This window comes from Globicephala melas, chromosome 3 (genome assembly GCF_963455315.2).
Source record: "Globicephala melas chromosome 3, mGloMel1.2, whole genome shotgun sequence".
Classification (NCBI taxonomy): domain Eukaryota; kingdom Metazoa; phylum Chordata; class Mammalia; order Artiodactyla; family Delphinidae; genus Globicephala; species Globicephala melas.
Window position 1 is genome coordinate 123,283,002 of NC_083316.1, and position 21,228 is coordinate 123,304,229.

General features: G+C 39.6%; 1 protein-coding gene across 2 annotated transcripts in view; it reads left to right on the forward strand.

Annotated features, from left to right (window-relative positions):
* STK32A (serine/threonine kinase 32A) overlaps nucleotides 1-21,228 on the forward strand; it is a 121,113-nt gene that overhangs the window by 87,238 nt on the left and 12,647 nt on the right. For both annotated transcript variants that reach the window (XM_060296405.1, XM_060296404.1), the window contains exons 6-8: nucleotides 895-932; nucleotides 7,964-8,053; nucleotides 16,471-16,568. In XM_060296405.1, coding sequence (XP_060152388.1) covers nucleotides 895-932; nucleotides 7,964-8,053; nucleotides 16,471-16,568 — 226 coding nt within the window. The remainder of the gene's footprint in view (nucleotides 1-894; nucleotides 933-7,963; nucleotides 8,054-16,470; nucleotides 16,569-21,228) is intronic.

A 21,228-nucleotide genomic window follows, 5' to 3' on the forward strand; every position in this document is an offset into this window, starting at 1 on the left:
TTAAGTTCTAGAGTTACACAGGCAACAATGATGATTAGTACTACTACCTTATGACAATTTAAATGCTGTATGATCACACACTACTATATGTAAGATAGATAACCAACAAGGACCTACTATATATAGCACAGGGAACTCTACTCAATATTCTGTGGTAACCTATATGAGAAAAGAATCTGAAAAAGAATGAATATATGTATATGTAGAAATAAATCACTTTGCAGTACGCCTGAAACTAACAAACATTGTAAATCAACTACACTCCAATAAAATTTAAAAAATAAAAATAAATAAAAATTATACATAAAATTTAAATAAATAAATAAATGCCGGATGATCTATGGAGCAATACTGACACACTTGGATATAATATGCTGTAGAAATTAAGAATCTGAGCTTTTAGGGACTTCCCTGGTGGCACAGTGGATAGGACTCCACGCTCCCAATTCAGGGTGCCCGGGTTTGATCCCTGGTTGGGGAGCTAGATCCCACATGCATGCCGCAACTAAGAGTTCGCAGGTCACAACTAAGGAGCCCACCTGCTGCAACTAAGACCCCGTGCAACCAAATACATAAATAAATATTAAAAAAAAAAAAAAGAGTCTGAGCTTTTGAGTGAGAGAGACCCAGGTCCAGAGCCCTGTTTTTCTGTTTATTAGCTCTGTAACCTTGGGTTAAGTTACTTAACCTCTTTAAGCCTCAGTTCCGACCTAGAAATTGGGGGTATTAATGGTAACGATCTCAATTCACTGTGAGAATTGAATGAGATTGTGAGTGATGAAGGGCTAGTATATTCATTCCTCGCTAGCATTCTTAAGCAGTTCACCTTTACCCTTTAGTTCTGTTTCTTTGTTTTATTATGAGCAACTTTCTCCTTTCTTTTTACTCCCCTAGGGATATGAAGCCTGACAATATTTTGCTTGATGAACATGGTAAGTAAATGATTTGTTTGCAATCAACCACATAACATGCATGTAGAACAAGTTGGTTATCCCCAGCAAAGTAGTACTATATAGGGAAAAAGCGTCTTACTCGGTTCAGTTGAGTTGCATGTACAAACTCCATTTTATGGTGGGAGGGACCATATGGGGGAACTTTATCATTTATTGCAGTGACGTTGTACACCCTTAAATAGCCTTACATTTACATAAGGAGAAAGTTATTCTCTTTTCAATTTTCTTCCATTCCTACTGATTTCTTCAAGAAAACCATCCCAGTTTTTTGGTGCTAGTTTGCTTTAATATCTCTATAGCAATCATCTCCCTTTTTTTTTTTTTTCATAAAGACAGAAGAGGCTTAGAGCATTTGGTAGGCAATAGTATCTACCTAGAGGTTCGTGACAGACTTTCCTTCTTGTGAGGGTAAACTGGTTTCACATTTACAGAAGAGATACCAAGTTTTCTGTTCAAAAGTTTTCAGTTACTAAAAATGAGTCCATTTAAAGAAAGATATAAAGCAGATAAGAGTATCTCTGGTACCCAGCTATGAAAGTGACAGAGGGATATGGCAATGACCATGATGGTGATACATGAATGCCTGAAGTTCAAGAAGCACTGATTGAAGATGTCCTATAGAACAAGCTTTGACCAACAGTGATCAAATGTGTACAATCTCTTCCTAATATTATTTCAATGTACATTTGGATTTATTTATTAGAGCAGACCTGTAGGACACACAGCCTGCATGTTATAAATGTTATAGAGGCAATAAGATCCTTGTTAACTTTTTAGAAAGCTGCTAGGGGAGGGAGTCCTAAATCTGCAAAGCTCTGTATCTCTTTAACTTTTACAAAAGGGATTTGCAAGTGGGACTGAAACTCCACGGACCATCCGTCACTTATTATTTATTTACCTAGTTGCATTTTAAGCCTGATTTGCCAGATGCCACATGTGCTCAGAGGGCTAAGAAACACTTTTGTGTATGACCTCTAATTTCAAAGCTTGGAGTCATTATTTATTTATGGACTGTCTAAAAAGATTTTCTCCACTTTCTTCCGATGCCTTATTTCTTCCTTCCCTTTACTGCTTCTGACATTTGGGAATAGTTTCTGAATCTCAGAAATGTGGGCAATGGTGAGACAACATGAAGGTGACTTTCATTAAAGCACCAGCTGTCTCTGCCTTAAATAGGAAGCAGGATCCCCTCTCACACCGGTGCAGATAAACTCTGTGGAGCTTCACAGCTGTGGACAAGGCCTCCCCCAACCTCTAGAGGCCATCTTTGCACGATGTACAAAAAGGTGCTCTGTGTGCCTACCACAGCCTTGGGAAGGTGACCACTGGTAATGCAGAGCCTGATTTCGGGTTCTGTCCCCACTTCCCCCTCACCTGCTTGCCTTTGTGCCCCATATATTGCTCAACCATTTGTCAGGACCCTGAATGGAGACATATGGGTCCTGTCAACCAAAAAAATATACCTTCCATTCAGAGAACAACGTTTCGGTCTTGGATCTCAAACATGGCTTCATCTTATTCCTCCCGTGAGGTCGTCCTGTTCGCTCTCATTCAACTTCTTTCTCTTCCTCATTTTCTTGTCAACTTGGTCATTGTAGATTAGGAGAAAGATCCAGGAATAAATTAATCTTCGAGTTTATCCACCCTTAGAGACTACCCTTGGGAAAGATTGTGTGATATCGTAGATACGAGCATGGGGTTCTGAGCTCAAAACCCAGTTCTCTCACTCACCAGCTCTGAAACGCTCGACAGGTTGCCTAAAACTTCTCTGCACCTTAGATTCTTCAGGGATGAAAGGCGTCCTTACTTCTCAGGGTAACTGTAAACACTAACTGACACCCTGTTTATAAAGTGCTTGATTGCCACGTGCACAAGGAAATCACTCAATAACGGTTAAATGCTAGTATAACTCCATGAGGTAGTAGGGGCTTTCTCCCCTACAAAAGGAAGCTTAGGTGACTTCATTTTGTTTTATATGACTTTATCTATATCATATAGCGTACGTGAAAGCTGGGTCCTCACCTGTCTTTACTAAAGAATTATTTTGATTCCAGGTGGGATATACCAAAGATTGTGTGTGGCTACTTCTTAGGTCTTGTGTTCAAACAATTTTCTCTGACACTTAATTCTCAGGTAACTACACTTTCAGTGGCCCATTCTGCCTGTCCTTCATGCACGCAGGGGGTTAAGCCCACTTTTCAGGGCATTTTATTCTTGGTTGGACTGGGGCTCTGTTACTTAGGGACTACAAGTAGGCATCCCGGTCTACCTGAGGGACGGTCCTAGTCTACAACTGTTATGTAGTGTACTATTTACAAAGATCTTTTTCACTCTCAAGTTTTGGGGTTTGGACAATGACTTAAGAGGGGGCTTTTCTGTATTTTTTCCCATCCTAAACTCAACTGGAGGATCACTGCAGTCAATAAGAGAAACACTGCTTTGGGAAGGACTGGATGTGTGAATGGGATAGAAGCAAACAAAAAGGTTGCGAGCCATTCTCTAAGCATTGTCCTGGGGCTCCCTTTCTGGAGAAAATAATTTTTTGAGGTTATTTACTTTCCATTTATTCAAATTCTGAAAAATTAAGCTTTTAGGCATTGCTCAGGGACCATAATTAACTACTTTGAAATGAAGAAATTCCCGGTGGCCCTCGCTCCCCAGCTCATTATGCACAGCTGCTCTTGTGACAGCCAACTGGACCACAAATCAATGCCTGCCTTTGGGAGTGCTTTCTGGTGTGATTTTCCAAGGTCTCACGTTCGAAAACTTCATTTGTCTCCTCTGTCTCCTCTCCTTCTTTTCACCCTTTTCACCCTTTGTGGACTTTTCACCCTTTATGGACAAGATCATGTACGCCTCTTGCATGGGGACTTAGCAACTGTAAAGAATAACTGTTTACCTCTAATACACCTCCTATGCCCGTTTCTCCAAGTGAGCTGCGTATTACACCACATAGCTTATATTCTAATTCAGCGCCATCAGTAAGAGGCAGAAATTTTGTTTTATTCTTACTGATTCATATTGGTTCATGTTCATCAGAAAAGGTTGATATTTAAAGGAGCTAAATTCTTTTGTAAATGGAGAATCCTTCCACTGGTGTGAATGAACATTCCTTATACATCAGAATTTGACTTAAAAAAGTCTGCAATTTAGAGCATACCTGTTCTCCTTAAATGTCTCACTCACTAGTTCAGAGCCCAAGATGGCATTAGATCTTGCAGGGCTCATAACCAACTGTCCTGATATATAGGTTTCATGTCCTACCAACTTAAGTACCCCAGTCAATTCTATCAGTTCAACAGTGTCTAAAATTCTTGTGTTTTTCCTAAGCTATTCAGGAAATAAATGCTGCATACAAGGAGCAATAATGTCTCCCTGGTGTATCTGAGAGAATGACAATTACCACATCATCTATAATTTAGGTTTCTTAATATCATCCCTAGTCACAGGGAACAGAGAAAGGCAAAAACTCGGTTTGGGGGTGTGAGGAAGAAATAATCCTGCTACCTTAACAGCTTCTCCCTTGCAGAGTCCCAAAATGTACCTAAAAATCAAGTGGGTAGCATCTTAAAACCTATATATACGGATACATATATGTATATTATACATATACACACACACACATGCACACACACACACCTATGTAGTAGAACTCTGTACCCTATCCCCAGATAATCAGGTGTATAAGTCTCTGCTAGTGCCTAACGATATGAATTTTTAATAAGAATCCTAGAAAAATGTGGCACACATGATCTAACTATTTTTGAGTTGAAGAAATTTTTGAAAGTTAGGAGCCACGCCAACCAATTGGTTATGGTGTCCTTGAGGGCTGTGTTGAGAAACATCCCCAGGCTGAACACAGGTACAGTGCAAAAGAGTGTAAGTAATGACCACAAGGATGACTAAACTCAGTGACTCAATACTGTGAACTCCAATTTTTAATGTGATTCTGTGCCTCAAGGTACAGAGGTGAAAAGAACTGGCAGATCACTCCCTATAGGGTGTTCACAGTGAGGAAGTTCTGAGTCTTGTATCTGAAAAACTTCACAGTAAGGCAGTGGTTCTAACTGGGGATGCTTTCGCTCTACAGTCTCTCCCTGCAGGGGACACTTGGCAATGTCTGGAGACAATTTTGATGGTCAGGATTCTATCTAGGAGAGGGAAGTCCTTTTGGCATCCAGTGGACAGAGGCCAGGGATGCAACTAAGCATTCCACCATGCACCGGACAGCCCTTCACAGCAAAGAATGATCAGGTCCAAGATATCAATAGTTCCAGGTTGAAAAACTCTGTTCTAAGGCTCCCTCAGAGCCGGGGCTTATGGAAGAGGCCAGAGTGGTCCTCACACCCAAGCAATTCCTGTGTCCCTCCATCAGCAGGTGACTGAACCTTCCTCTGTGAGCCAGAACTCAGATTCATTTCCACGGCACAGAAGGGACCATGGCAGAAGGATCCCCACGGTGAGCACAGGGAAGCATGGCAGCATCCTGGGCCAGGAATGGAGACGTCGGGGCTGGTGGCCAGGGGCTCTGCTATCCTTGTTCAGCTGGAGGGCAGCAGGCAACAGTTTCCAGTAGATCCTGACCCTCAAATGATTCTTCCCCATTGTTTACGATGCACCCTGGTGGGGGAACCCTGAGCCAACCAGCAGATAGTTCTTTTAGTTTGTTCAGCCATTTGGTCTTACGATAAAGCGCAAAAAGTTTCTGGGCGATTTATAACCCACCAGAGAAGTCCGGGACCAAATTGTAGATCCTCATTCTAGCTCTGCTACTTCTAAGTACTGAGAACTTAGCCACAAACAGCTCTTCTGTAAAATAGGAACTACTTGATTAGGCTAAAGTGTACAAAAACCTTTTGAAACTTGCAATTAATCATACGAATGTAAAAAATACTACTTATGACATTAACATTCTTTCAACCACATTCGAAAGAAATGTAATGAGTGAGTACTTACTGCAGTGAAGATCTTCTACTAAGCCTAGTCTTCTTTTAAAAGTGTGGTCTCAAACTTTACTGGGTATCAGCATCACCTAGGGAGCTTTTTAAACACTGGGCCCCCATCCTCCGAGTTTCTGATTCAGTACGCAGAGGTAGGGCCCAGGAATGTGCATTTCTAACACTTTCCCAGGTGATACTGATGCTGCTGGTCTGGGGACTGCACTTGGAGAACCAGCTGACTCTGAAACATCCTCTACCTTCTACACGAGCATAGCCAATCTTAGGACTGAGTCGGTTAGAACACCTGCTCGGGCTAACGTAGAGGATCCCATGCCTGGCTGCCCATCTGAATCACCTGCGGAGTTTCTTGTTCTGTTTCTAACGTGGATGCCTGGCTCTCCCACCAGTCCCACTGTATCGGTGTCCCGGAAGAATGAAGTCCAGGAGTGTGAGTTTCACAAAGTCACTCTGGAGCGTCTGATCATGACAAATAGCAACTTCCTGCCAAATGCTGAGCAAAGCCTTCCACAGCATTATTTCATTTGATCTTCCCAACAACCTCGTGAGAAGATGACTACCATCATCTCAACTTTACAGAGAGATTAAGTCACCTTTTTGAGGTAGCATAGCTGGTTAGTATTAGAGCCGGGACTTGAAGCCAGGCAGTCAGACTCCAGAGAACAGACTCTTAATCATTAAGTCTCCAGGCTCACCTGTTTTGTATCAAACCTTGTGAAACATTGATCCAGTGCTTTGAGCGTGACCCATGGGGAGAAACAGAGAAAGAAAATACTGAAACAACCTATATTATGATAGGGTGATTTCTGGAAATCATCTGTTGGTACCACTTATGCAAGAATACCTTCACTTTCAGCTTGATGAGCGCTACTTTATAAAATGTCATCAGATATAAACAAAACACTTTTTGCACCACACAAAACCCTGGTGATAAAGACAGTGAGATTAATCGTTAGCGGCAGGCGGGATGCTATCAGGGAGCAGAGAGTGCAGTTGGCAGGGGGAGCGTGGTCTGTGGGATATGGAAGAAGAATCCCCTCCAGTTACCACCATATCTCATCACAACCACAGAAGCATGCAAATGGAAATGCCAACACTTCACGATCCTCTCAAAACATATGACTTTCCTGCCAACAGCTGACAGAACAGGCTTATCCTACTTCTGGCTGTGAATGTAAGGACCGTAATACACTTTGTAGGGTGTGCTCCCTTCTGAACTTAAGTGTTAGACCCACACTATACTGCCATGAGTGTGAACACTGCAGAGAGACCCTAGAGATCGTCTAGTCCGCCCATGAATTTTTTTTTTTTTAAGGGAAACAGGTTCAACACAGGAAAGGAACTGCAAGTGTACGATGTATTGGGAGCAGAATTCAGGCCAGGACCTAAGTCTCCTGGCTCCCAGTCTAGGGCTTTTTCTAGAGCCTCTTTAAAAATAAAACTTGACTTTTCCCTACTTTCCCTTTGTACATTATTTTGTTGGGGACCACTGGGGGACAACCTGAACTATCAGACAAAAAACTACTAATGATATTCAGAAAAACAAGGAGAGAAAGAACTCTTTCTTGGCAAAGAAATAAATATATGCATCCACAGTCATGTCTGCTTTGTATTAACAACATTTGTTTCTTTAAAAACAAGATGCTGTAAAGATGCTTGGAAATTTGATACTTCAAATAGTTCTTATCTACCCCGCTCTTGATTCTCACAGGCTGTACCAACTTAAAATGCTGACAACAGGCAAAAATTGCCTAAGTAGAATTTACCAGAGCGTGGGCTCTTAAAGACCAAGGTTAAAACGTTCTGACATTGAACTACAAACTTACAACCAGACATTAACCTTTTCGTGTTTTGGCACCTGGAGTGTTGCTGGTTTAGACTATATTGGTCTTGAGGATAGGATAATTGACTTTTTACTGTGTACCCAATTGCAAATGGCGTACAAGAATTTACAAACTAAGCTTCCAGGTACTATTGATAAAAAAAAAAAAGCGTGGTCTGCCGCTGGGTTGAATGGAACTTAACATTCTCTGTGGTCCTTCTCCCTCGCAGGGCACGTGCACATCACAGACTTCAACATTGCTACGATGCTACCTGTGGAGATGTGCATCACCACCATGGCCGGCACCAAGCCTTACATGGGTATGGGCCCCCTGAGCCGCCATAGCGACTAAGAGGAAGGCTTTTTTATTCATTCCTGTAGACACCATGTACTACGGGTTCAATCATCTGTAGGGCCTTGCAGCTAGAAATGACGAGTCCCCCTCTGACTTTACCTAGAGAGCTGCTAATTTCACAGGTCTGCAGTGAGCCTCAGGAACCTCCTTTTAGCAAGCACCCAGACTGATCTCGATTCAGGACAGTCACGGATTACATGTAAAAACACTATTTTATGAGTTATTAAGGACAGTTTCTACCTACTTCCTGATGAAGAATATTAATAATTAATTCAATAAATATCTACTAATTGCCTCTGTGTACTCAGCACTGTTTCAGGTGCTGGCGGTGTTGCAGGGAGCAAAACATACAAGGTCTCCAGCCCACGGAGCTTACCTTCTAGTAAAAGGAGTTAAAAAAAAAAAAAGTAGAATCCAACAGAGAAGGTACAGCCATAAGTAGGATGGTAATAAGTGACATAAGTATGATTATAACCATGATTTACATAATCCTGCATAACATGCATAGGGCTGTAAGTTCACAAAGTACCTTCCAGTTATAATTTTGGTTTTAGGTTTATCACCACAACAATCCCATGAATAAGTCACAGGTGAAATATTGGAACTTGAAATTAAAGGCAAGAGCAATGCCACTTTCTTTCAATATTTCATTCTCTTCCTCATGGAACTAAAGAGAGAATTAAAGAGAGAGAGGAAAAGAGAACTGTGCAGGGCCACCTCACTTTCCAAGAGAAAGAAATCATCTGTGGGGAAAAATGAGCCTGATTTTATATGGTATTTGAACCATATAAAAGCAAGTTCCTGGCTTCCAATTATCAGTGGGGGGAAGAAGCCTCCTTTGTCCTTCTAAAATAATGGACACATGTAATTCAGCCTATTTTCTTGCCTGGAACCCATGGTACTCAAATGATAAAAAGGAATCTCTGAGACTGCTGGTCCGAGGAGTTTATTCCCTAGGTTTCCTGGGTTTCCATATTAAGGGCTACTTGCTTGAAGCCAAATCAGAAAATGTGCATCTGGGTTTTCTAAGCCTGGTTTCCATGGTGAGAGAAGTAAAGGAAGCCCAACTTTGTTTTCTCTCCCCAGTGATTTTAAATACAATATCTGTATAATTTGATTCTCCTAAAGGTTGGCATTTCCAGTCTTTTCACGACATAGAGCTAGGAGATTGGAATCCTGTCAAGTTTCTCTGCACCTCTCCACCCTCACCCTTATAATTAACAGTTACTAATATTTATTGAAAGCATTCTGGGGACCAGACAATGTGTTAAATGTTTTGCATTCATTGACTGATTAAGTTTTTCTCAACAACCCTGTGAGGCAAACTGTAATTATCACCATTTTACAATGAGGAAAATAAGAAGCTAAGTAATTTGCTCAAGATCACATGGCTAATAATTGAAAAAGCCTAGATTTAGAGCAAGCTCGTTCTGACTTTAGAAAACCAAGATTCTCCCTAAAACAGAGAGACAGAAATTTAAAAGTTTATGTATTTATGATTCTTAAATAGATGTAAGCCAAATTAGGTAGGCCATACTCTTAGAAATGTTTCTAGTTTTATTTTAAAAAATGAATATCTGACTGTCAAGGCTTATATTTTCATCCAGAAGTTGTTCTTGCCTTTGATTTTTGGATGGGAATCTTCCTAAGAGGTATCACAGGCGGAAGTCTGCTTTCTCTTTTTAAAAATTATGTTCCCGGGCTTCCCTGGTGGTGCAGTGGTTGAGAGTCTGCCTGCCGCTGCAGGGGACAGGGGTTCGTGCCCCGGTCCGGGAAGATCCCACATGCCACGGAGCGGCTGGGCCCGTGAGCCATGGCCACTGAGCCTGCGCGTCCAGAGCCTGTGCTCCGCAACGGGAGAGGCCACAACAGTGAGAGGCCCGCGTATTGCAAAAATATATATATATATATGTTCCCAATAATTTGGTAAAATCTACCTAACAGACATTCACCAGCACTCATCTTATAGCATTCCTGCAGAATGTAATTAGCAATTAACCAGAAAGAAAAAAAATTCTAAAAAGAAAGAAAACTAGGATGAAATACTGAATGAAGATTATAGGAATATACAACATTTTCTAATGTAAGATGTTTAGCATATTATACAGCAGTTCCTCGACTCTGGCAATAAGAAGATGAGCTGTCTGTCAGTTCTTTTTTTCTTTTTTAACATCTTTATTAGCGTATAATTGCTTTACAATGGTGTGTTAGTCTCTGCTTTATAACAAAGTGAATCAGCTATACATATACATATATACCCATAACTCCTCCCTCTTGCGTCTACCTCCCACCCTCCCTATCCCACCCCTTGTCTGTCAGTTCTTAAGCACCTGCACCCAACAAGGAAGTTTTACTTTTTTGAATTCCTCATCTTCTACCTCCATGCTCTTTCCAATCAACTCCAATCCCTCCTTCTCCCCATCCGTGGTCTGTGTAAATATCATTCAGATCGCTTAGAGCTTAACCAATTAAAACATTCCTCTTCTCCAAATTAACCAAACCAAACAAACAGATATACTATGGAAAATGCTGATTAAGCAATGGGGAAATTCATCTCTCTACTTGTAGATATTTAGGGTTTCCTTCCAGACCTTTATTCTGTATACACACAAACACATTTTTTTAAGTTGGATCATACTGGAGTTTGGCAACCTAAATTTTCACTTTAAAATGTAATAATAGGCATCATATAGTGAGAATCTATTATGTCCCAAGCATTTTGCTAAGTTTTTAACATTATATCATTAAATTTTCAAAGCAACTCAACGAAATATGTTTTCATAGATTAAAAATAATCAGGCCTACAGAGAAAGCGACATGTATAATCACACAGCAAGCAACTGGCAGAGCACAAAGTTAAATCCAAATCGAAAACGTCTCAAGTCTGGAATGCTGATGGTGATGACAACAGAGCAGGAGGGGTAATGGCTGACATTCACTGAGCTCTTCCTATTTGCCAAGCGCTGGCCTAAGTGCACGTGTGACATCATTTAAACTAAAAGCAATTCAGTGAGGGATGCCAGTGTCTAACCCTCCACACGCTGCTGTGCTATCTCTCCGCCTCCTGGCAATAAGTGTGTCTCAGCCAGAACGGAAACCACTACTCTCTGACTTCAGAGCCCGGCTCTGCACAACTGACACTACTTATTTGTCCAGGCCCACATATATAACTATCGTTTTTAATGTTCACATGCTACAGAATTAGAGGGCTGCATCAAAATCTATTGAACCAATTCTTTATTGTTGAATTTTAGGTTATTTCTCATTTTGAAATATAACTAAATTTGTGATAAAGATCCTGTTAGCAGAAATATGTGCAACAACTTATTTCCCGTGATAAATCCCCATTCAAGGAATCTCTGGTCAAAGGGTGTATACGTTAATGCATTTCCCTCCTGCAAGTTTGCGTTGATTTCTACTCATGTGCTCTGGAAGCATCTGAGGATATTCACTTCCTTGCATCCTCACCAGGGCTGCGCTGTCAATATCTTAATCTTCGCAAAAAAGATAAGTGAAAACGGTACCTCATTATGACATTAAAATTGCTTTTAATTCTTTTGTAAGTTGCCTGTTCATGTTCTTTGCCCATTTTCTATTAGAGTGTTAATACATTTTTGTCTATTTCTTATTATGTAAAGAATTCTTGACCTTTATATATAAAGGATATTAAATTCTAATGTATCATGTGTTATAAATATAATTTCCTACATTTTAGTTGCTGTTCTTATAGCATTATTGACATGAAAACTATGTTCCTAACATCAAACCCTTAGTCATATTCTTTTGTAGTCTATTTTTTTTTATTTTTAAAGGTTATACTCCATTTATAGTTATTATAAAATATTGGCTATATTCCCTGTATTGCACAGTATGTACTTGTAGCTTATTTTATACCTAACAGTAGTTTGTACGTTTTAATCCCCTACCCTTATATTGCCCCTCCCCCCATATTGCCCCTCCTCTCTTCCCTCCCCCCACTGGTAACCACTAGTTTGTTCTCTATAACTGTGAATCTGCTTCTTTTTCGTTACATTCACTCATTTGTTGTATTTTTAATTTTTATTTTTAAAAATCTTTTTAACATCTTTATTGGAGTATAATTGCTTTACAATGGTGTGTTAGTTTCTGCTTTATAACAAAATGAATCAGTTATACATATACATATGTCCCCATATCTCTTCCCTCTTGCATCTCCCTCCCTCCCACCCTCCCTATCCCACCCCTCTACGTGGTCACAAAGCACCGAGCTGATCTCCCTGTGCTATGCGGCTGCTTCCCACTAGCTATCTATTTTACGTTTGGTAGTGTATATATGTCCATGCCTCTCTCTCGCTTTGTCACAGCTTACCCTTCCCCCTCCCTGTGTCCTCAAGTCCATTCTCTAGTAGGTCTGTGTCTTTATTCCCATCTTGCCCCTAGGTTCTTCATGACCTTTTTTTTTTTTTTTAAGATTCCATATATATGGGTTAGCATATGGTATTTGTTTTTCTCTTTCTGATTTACTTCGCTCTGTCTGACACACTCTAGGTCCATCCACCTCACTACAAATAACTCAATTTCATTTCTTTTTATGGCTGAGTAATATTCCATTGTATATATGTGCCACATCTTCTTTATCCATTCATCTGTTGATGGACACTTAGGTTGCTTCCATGTCCTGGCTATTGTAAATAGAGCTGCAATGAACATTTTGGTACATGACTCTTTTTGATGTTGTATTTTTTAGATTCCATATATAAGTGATATTATACAGCATTTGTCTTTCTCTGACTTATTTCACCTAGCATAATACCCTCCAAGTTCATCCATGTTGTTGCAAATGGCAAAATTTCATTCTTTTTTATGGCAGAGTAGTATTCCATGGTATATATCTACCACATCTGTTTTATCCATTCATCTGTTGATGGACACTTAGGTTGCTTCCAGATCTTAAACCATTAGTCTTTTTACTTATAGCTTCTACCTTTTATGATATTCTTGGCAAGATCTCCTTACCTCTAGATTTTAGACATGGTTACCTATATTCTTATTTTTGTTATAGTTTAATTTTTCTTAATCCAGCTATATATGTGGTAAGATATACAGTAAGGATGTGACTTCATTTTTGTTATATTCTTAAATAATTGTTTTGAGACCATGTATCAAATAAGATCCCATACATGCTGATTTGAAACATGTTCTTCATAAACTAAGTATTTTTGTATACTAGCATCTGTATTCTGTGGCTTTCAAATCAATTATGGTAGCTTTACAATGTGGTTTAACACATGGAATGCAAGTCCCTTTATCCTTTTTCAGAAAACCTTTATTGTTCACATATTTTATAGAGGAAATTTAGAATCATTTTTGTAAATTCCATGAATTATTTCTGTTGTACTATATTTATATATCAGTTTTTGTCCCCTTTCTTTATGTCCTGAGCAGAATCTACTGTCCAGTTGCTTTAAAATCTGAAAGCCAAATAATGGAAATCCAAATAGCTAATAAATGTATTAAAGCATGGGCAAGCTTATTAGTAATCAGGGGAATGCCAATTTAAACCACAATGGAAGACCATTACATACCCACTAGATTGGAAAAGTCACAAAGTTAGTTAATGTCGAGAGTGGATAAGGAGGTTGAGCAAAGTCTCATGCGTTGCTAGTCAGAGCGTTAATTGGTACAACCACTGTGGTAAATAGTTTGGCATTATCTAGCATGAGTGAAGATGCACAGCCCATCCCAGAATTTCCCCTCCCAGAAATGTAACCTAAAGACGTGTGGACTTAGAGGAGTCTTACATGTGCAGGAATGTTCATGAGAGCATTATTCAAAATACTCCACATTGAAAACAGTCCAAATGGCTATTAAAAGTAGGAAAGGAGGTAAATGACAGTGTATTCGTATGGCTTTGAATGTGAACAAACTACGTGCAGCAAGTTGGATAAATTTTATACACATAATGTTGAACAAGAAAAGCAAGTCACCGAAGAAAACGAGCAGTAAGATTTAACACACACACACACACGTTATATATATATATGCACAAATACATATACATATGTTATACACACATCTGTTATATATACATAATGTCATATACACATATATATATACACAACATACATATAACATATGTATTACTAAAATAGGCAAAACTAAGGTGTTGCTTAGAAATGCAAACGCAGGTAGTAAATCTATGTAGAAAGGCAAGAAGAAAATTACCGACAGAAATTCAGGATAGTGGTTACTTCTATGGTTGTAAACAGGACAGGACCCAGTGGTGGAGTCAAGATTCTACATTGTGCCCTGTGTAAGGTTACGTGGCCATTTACTTATAAATGCTTGTTAATTTTTCTTTTATGTTATATTTACTTTTCTGAATGGAAGTATGGAAATAGTTTAAGAACTAAATGAAATACTCAACATCTTTTTTGAAGGAAACTTAGTCCCTCTCCACCTCTATTTGTACCATCTCAGGAGCAAGGAGTCCTCCTGTAGGGTTGATGGAAGCCCTCAGCATCTCCCTGCCCTGACTTTTCAGCTCTTTGAGGGCTCAAAGAATTACCCATCTGTTATGCTTTTGTATGTTGCCATCATGTTTTTTCTTAGTGTTCTTCCAAAATTCCTTAATGCCTAGCATACCATGAATATTTGTTGAATGAATGAATGCATATTCAAGTATCTTCATGCCGGAAAACAGTAAGTAGAAGAGGATTCTACTCATATAAACTCCAAGGGTGGTCCAAGACAACAGAATACACAACTTTCATAGAGTGATGTTTATGCTGGTGGATAATTTCTTAGCACAGTTGTCTGTTTATCCCTCAAAGTTCTCTGCAGCTTCTCTGAGATATCTGTCACCTGGAGGGACTACGTCATCTACAGATGACTTGCTGTGAGATACTGATAAGGGAAAGCAGAAGTATAGCCCACTCCATCCAGTCTGTGGGAGCACCGTGGGTTCACGACCATTATCTCCCAAATTGCACGGGGAGCTGTGACTTGCAGAAAGAATGCAGTGACGCATGAAAGGTGAACCCACCAGGGAATGAAGCTTCCTTAGTTCTGCTACGGCGGGCTTTTATAGTCTGGGTCAACCCCGGACGTTGGGATGTCAACATTCTACCTCTCTAATTGGATGTTGCCCACAGGATTTTCCTTGAAATTGAATGCACCAGGCAGGGCAAACCTGTATGCAGGTCCCACATCACACCAATTTCCTTTGTCCGGAGCCAGCACCTTACTACCAGAGGCTTGGGTCAAGTGTGCAACTTTCGGCTAGGTAAAATTCCCATTATTATGGATGTTTGCCTCTCTAGAAGAGTGCCTAGTTTTTTGAGTCCTTTCCAGGTGCCAGACACTGTGCTGAGATTTTGGCATGCATTATTATATCATTTAGTTTCTCACCTCTGTAGGAACTGCCTTCTCATTGTTCTGATTTTGCTGATGAAGATTCTCAAGCTCAGCCCACTGACTCGTTTAAGGTCACGATAAGTGGTGAAGGCAGTTGGTGAACACAGACAGCCTGGTTCCAGCTAATGTTTGCAACCAGGGCTTGATTGATTGGTTCAGTATTGTTCCTTCTTTTAACCAGTTTCTGTTGAGTGACACTAGATGCCAGATTCGGTACTGGATAAGCAAACAGAGAAGAGACCTGCCCTTGCTTTGTACTTCATTTTCCCCACTCCATCCCTCAGGAGTTAGGTACATTCTTGGAAGGGTGTGTAGAAGGTAGAAGGTTCTCAGTGTGTTAGAGAACACATAACTAGGGGTCTCCACTGGGGTAAGATTGACTGAGGTTCTGCCTTCCACTGGAGCCAATTCACAGAACTATGGGACAAAGGGTCAATGCCCCACAAGTGATGGAAAACCGTGTCTCTCTCAGAGTGCCCCACCCTTTCTCCTCTCCCTCAGCCCCAGTACAGGCTGCAAATGCTGCCTTTGCCTCTTCCAGATGACGCTGAGATGGAGAGTCAATCCCATGTAGTTGCAGCTAAATTCTGAACAATGTTTGCAGCAGTAATACAAATTTACGTCCTGATCACAACCCTTCCAAATCAAGACAATGAATATAACCCCTTCTCAGCCTTCCTGCTTTCAGAGTCAGCCACACATTTGAGGCCTGATGGGATCCAAGTTTTCATAGGTGCATGTTCTAAGTCAGAGAAGAATTTGTCCATTAAGGGCTGTGTATGCCTGTGTGTGTTGGTGATGAATGAGAAAGACTAGAAAATTAGAAACTTTTGCCTGCAGTGAGCAATCTAGCAATGGACGATAAACGCACATAAATGTGTTGGTACACTTTTCCCTGGTAATTCGCCTTTGGAGGAACATGTTGGGAAGATAGATTTGTTAATGTCTCAGGGAGTAAAACTGACCTAACTCTTCTGTGTTTTTCAGCACCTGAGATGTTCAACTCCAGAAGAGAAGCAGGTTATTCCTTTGCTGTTGACTGGTGGTCACTGGGAGTGACAGCATATGAGCTGTTGAGAGGCCGGGTACAGTAGAATTACATTTCTCTTTAGTTACTCTTCCAGCAAGTTTCATTTTTACAGTGAAAGGATTGATTTTTTTTTTTTTTTTTTGCCAAAAGTCAAGTAGTTTGTTTCAGAGATGAAAGCAACAATGCCATGTGATGCTGGTAACAACCCTTGGGACTTCCACCCATAATTAATTCACTCTCCTACATATGGGGCCAAGCATGTGAGTTGACATTAAATTATGCAGATAAAATTAAATGAATTATAGGGATATTATTAACTCCCAGAGAGGGAAAATCAATATATGTCACTCCATATCTTATATAAATATATTTGTTTGTTTAAAGAAAATAATTTTGCAGTCAGAGTCCAGGGCTCCGATTCAGTGTGAACTATTAATACAACACAATTCATGCCCTGTCTTGTTGGATTCCTGTCTTTCATTTGCCTCTTGAGTTCTGGGGTCAGCGGCAAATTAGAGTAGTTTCCTTTTAGAAGAAACATTTCTTAAACTAAGAAAATGCCTAGGAAGAATTTTGCTAAGAAAAGATTTTTTTTCTCCCTCCCATATTATTGTACCTCGTGGTAGTTCCCTGTGATTTGATGTAACTGACAATGTATTAACACTGTCAGATTCATTTTTCTTTTCGTTTTCTGCTTAGCAAAGGTGAAGCGTAGTTACTGTGAGGTTGCTGAATTCATATCTATGTATATAAATTCAGGGTTATCAGCTATAGTGACTATGTTATACTTAGATCCTCAGATCTCATTCGGCTCACAACTGAAAGTGTGTACCCTTTTACCAACCTCTCCCTATTTTCCCCACCCTCAACCTCTGGCAACTATTCTACTCTCTGTTTCTATGTGTTTGAATTTTTTTTTTTTAAGATTCCACGTGTAAGTGATACGATGCAGTTATTTGGCTTCTCTGTCTGACTTGTTTCAGTTTGTGTATTGGACTCAAGGTCTGTCCATGTCGCTGCAAAGGCAGGATTTCCTTTTTTATGGCTGAATAATATTCCATTCATATATATTGTATATGGATATGTATTATATATGTTATGTATAATATTCCATTATTCATTTATAATTTATCCATATATAATGATATGATGTGTAAATATATAATACCATATATAAGTATATATTATAAATATATGTATATATGTGGGTGTATAAATATATATATGTATATCATGTACACACACGTCTTTATTCGTTCATCTGTTGATGGATATTCATGCTGTTTCTGTGCCTTGGCTATTGTGAATAATGCTGCAATGAACATGGGAATGCAGATTCTTTTTTGTAAAGCACAGATATAACTTCATGTTAAAAAAAATGCTGTTACTCCCTAATGCCTCGTATATTCACACACACACACACACACACACACACACACACACCCCCTTCACCTGCCTTACCCACCTCTCTTCTCCCCGACACTCTTCAGACACCTTAGCTTGGCATTCTTTGCCCGTTAGAATCATGTTAACTTTTCAGATTTTGCTTCAATTTGAATGACCTTGACTCTTCACAAACTCACTTCAACCTCTTTGGACTCCCTCCTGTCTCGAGGCATCCCTTGGAGCTCTTTTCCTCTTGTTCCGTTGCCTATAAAGGTTATTTCCTAAGATAAGCCCTGGTCTTTTTTTTAAAAAAATCACTCTTTGAATAAGTTTGGAAATTGCTAAATTAAGTTTGAGTAAAGTTAAGGATGTGTCTTAATTGTAGAACAGAATCCTTATATCTCATGTATATTGATCATTTCTAAGAAAGGACAGACTTAGAAAATTCTCAGTTAAGAAATTAAAAACTCATTTGACCTTCCAATCTCACCTTCTAGAATTAACAGCTTGTATTTACTTCCAAACCTTTTCTGATTTTATAAGGATAACGTTTTCACATACATGCCCATATACATAGTTACTGTTGTTTCAGTAAAAAGAGAATTATGCTTTAACCTGTTGAGACTTTTTTTTTCCACTTAAAATGTAGAACTTTCTACATCAGAACACGTAAATCTATTTTACATTTTAGGATTAAATCTATTTCGCAAATGTATCACCCTTGTAAATTTTTCCAGATGTATCTTTTTTTTTTTTTTTTTTTGCGGTACGCGGGCCTCTCACTGCTGTGGCCTCTCCCGTTGCGGAGCACAGGCTCCGGACGCGCAGGCTCAGCGGCCATGGCTCACGGGCCCAGCCGCTCCGCGGCATGTGGGATCCTCCCGGACCGGGGCACGAACCCGTGTCCCCTGCATCGGCAGGCGGACTCCCAACCACTGCGCCACCAGGGAAGCCCCAGATATACCTATTTTTATGGTTTTAATCTCTTCTATATCATCAGACTGTAAATTTATTAAAGGTGGAGCCAGTGTTTTATACAGTTTAGTATTATCCACAATATTTAGCTTTCAACAGGTACATAACAAATGCTTGTTGAAAGTACAGAGGAACAAGTCACTACAAAACGATTCTGACACATTCTCACAAAGAATCACCAAGGAGCCTGCATGTAATTATGTTTCAAAATATAGCTAATCTGAAGAAATGAAATACCAACATTTAATTACAACTGGCAACACAACTAAACCACAGAGGAAGGGTGCTAAACGATCATTTCCTCCACATTTACAAATTGTGATTGACAGAAAAATATATGCTTCAAAGGGAAATGTGCCTGAAACTTCCCTGTGGTGTCTGATCTTGTCCTGACCATGGTCCCATAGCCCTTAAGCTGCTTTGTCACCTCTCTGTGTCCCCGCTTGCACTGCCATTGTAAAGGCAAGGTCCACGTCTTCTCTAATTTTGTATTGTCCATAGTATTAGCTTATGATAGGGAAGTACGTCGTTTTGCACTAATTGTACATCCTTGGCTGTAGCTCTTTTGCTTTTGTACTCCTGAAATAAGACTATAATCACAACACTTTTGTCCCATCTAACGTTTTACCTTTTCCACCTTGGTTATTTTTTATATTCTCATTCTTAATTTATATGCTGCCCTAAAACTGTCTGCTATATCCTGTCAGTGCACACTGTAATTTTTCTTTATAGCATGTATTCCATTGATGTGTGTGTGTGTGTGTGTGTGTGTGTGTGTGTGTACAGTCTCTCTTATTATTTATGGTTTTGCTGAGTAGACTGTAGGCTCTACCACTGTAGAAATCCCATCTGTCCTGTCTTCATTGTATCCCCAGGGCCCAGCAGAGGTGCAGGACATGGTAGGCGTTTAATCAATATTTGGTAAATGAATAAATATAAAGCTCTGGTTGTTGATGGCTTAATGTGGATTTTAAAGATTGGAACTAGAAACATACATTACTGTATAAGACAAAGGTAATTTGACTATTTTGAACTAGTCGACAGAGCATGAGGATTTAAATATATGTATATTATATTCAGTCATATGGCCTAAAGTAAATGAAAAAAACCACAACATACTTAAGCCATTTGCTTGTGGCATCTGTTAGTTCCTTTATTAGTTTATCAAAGCATTTTGTGTTTTTAGATGTCTCAAAAGCAGGTTTCGAGACATCAATGAATTAAAGAAAATTAGAAAAAAGAAAAAATATATGTGCACATACATATAACCCGGGAAACTTGGTGTGCCAACCTGCCCCAGCTCTTAATGGTAAACATGCAGTGAATCACATGTAGTGACCCACAGTGCCCTTGGCTTGCAAACAGTCAATAAACATTGACGACGCTGATAAGGTACCCGGCACTCTTTTTCTGATATTGAGTTACAAGGGTTATTTCCACTGTATCATTACTCAGACAAATGAATTAACTATGGTCCTTTATTCAGTCTTGAGGGAAGAAAATATGCGGCAGGGGTTTTTAAACCTTGCATTAAAAAAATAAAGTTTGGTCAATCTCCCTTTTAGGGAGTCAACCCCTAGCACGTCCTGGTTCCCTGGGTAACTGCGGTTGACATGCCATGCATAGACTTAAGCCTTCCTTCACATCACCTTGGTTGATAACTCATCTTGCTGTTCATTATTTACATTTATAGCCACCATCCTTTTTACCTTTATGTCAATAATCATCTCTCTCCTGTATTATGTCTAATATATATTAGCCACTCTATTGAGAACTTTACATGTACTATGTCATTTAATTTTCCCAACACTCCCCTAAGGTGGTTCATTTTACAGAAGTAACTTCATCTTACAGATGAAGGAATTGAAACTCAAATTGACTGACCCAGTTTAGCACTCAAATCCTTTTGCCTTCAGAGCTCCAACACTTAATTACATTATGTTACCTTTTAACAATGATTTACAACAAGGAAAAAATTAAACTCCTCCATTTCTCCCAATTTAGTTGGGAGAAATCGGTCCACGGTCATCTATTATCTCGAAAGAGTCAGGCACTTGATAAATGTACATATCCATATTCACTGTCCTATTGTTGGTTAATCTAATATGAAAATTGTGTTCATTCAACAAACATGTAATGAGCACTCACTAGGTGCTAGGTCCCATGGGCAAAAATGTGAAGATGGTAAAATCTCCAGCTTTACGTAGCTCACTTCACATAAAGAGAGACAATCCCAGGGTGAATCCTTTATGAAACAGAGAAATCAATGTAGGTAAAGGCTGCCCTCTAGTGGATATCTGTGAAAATTATAACAAAGCCACCGTTTTAATTTCTTTATCCCCCAAGTTAGGACT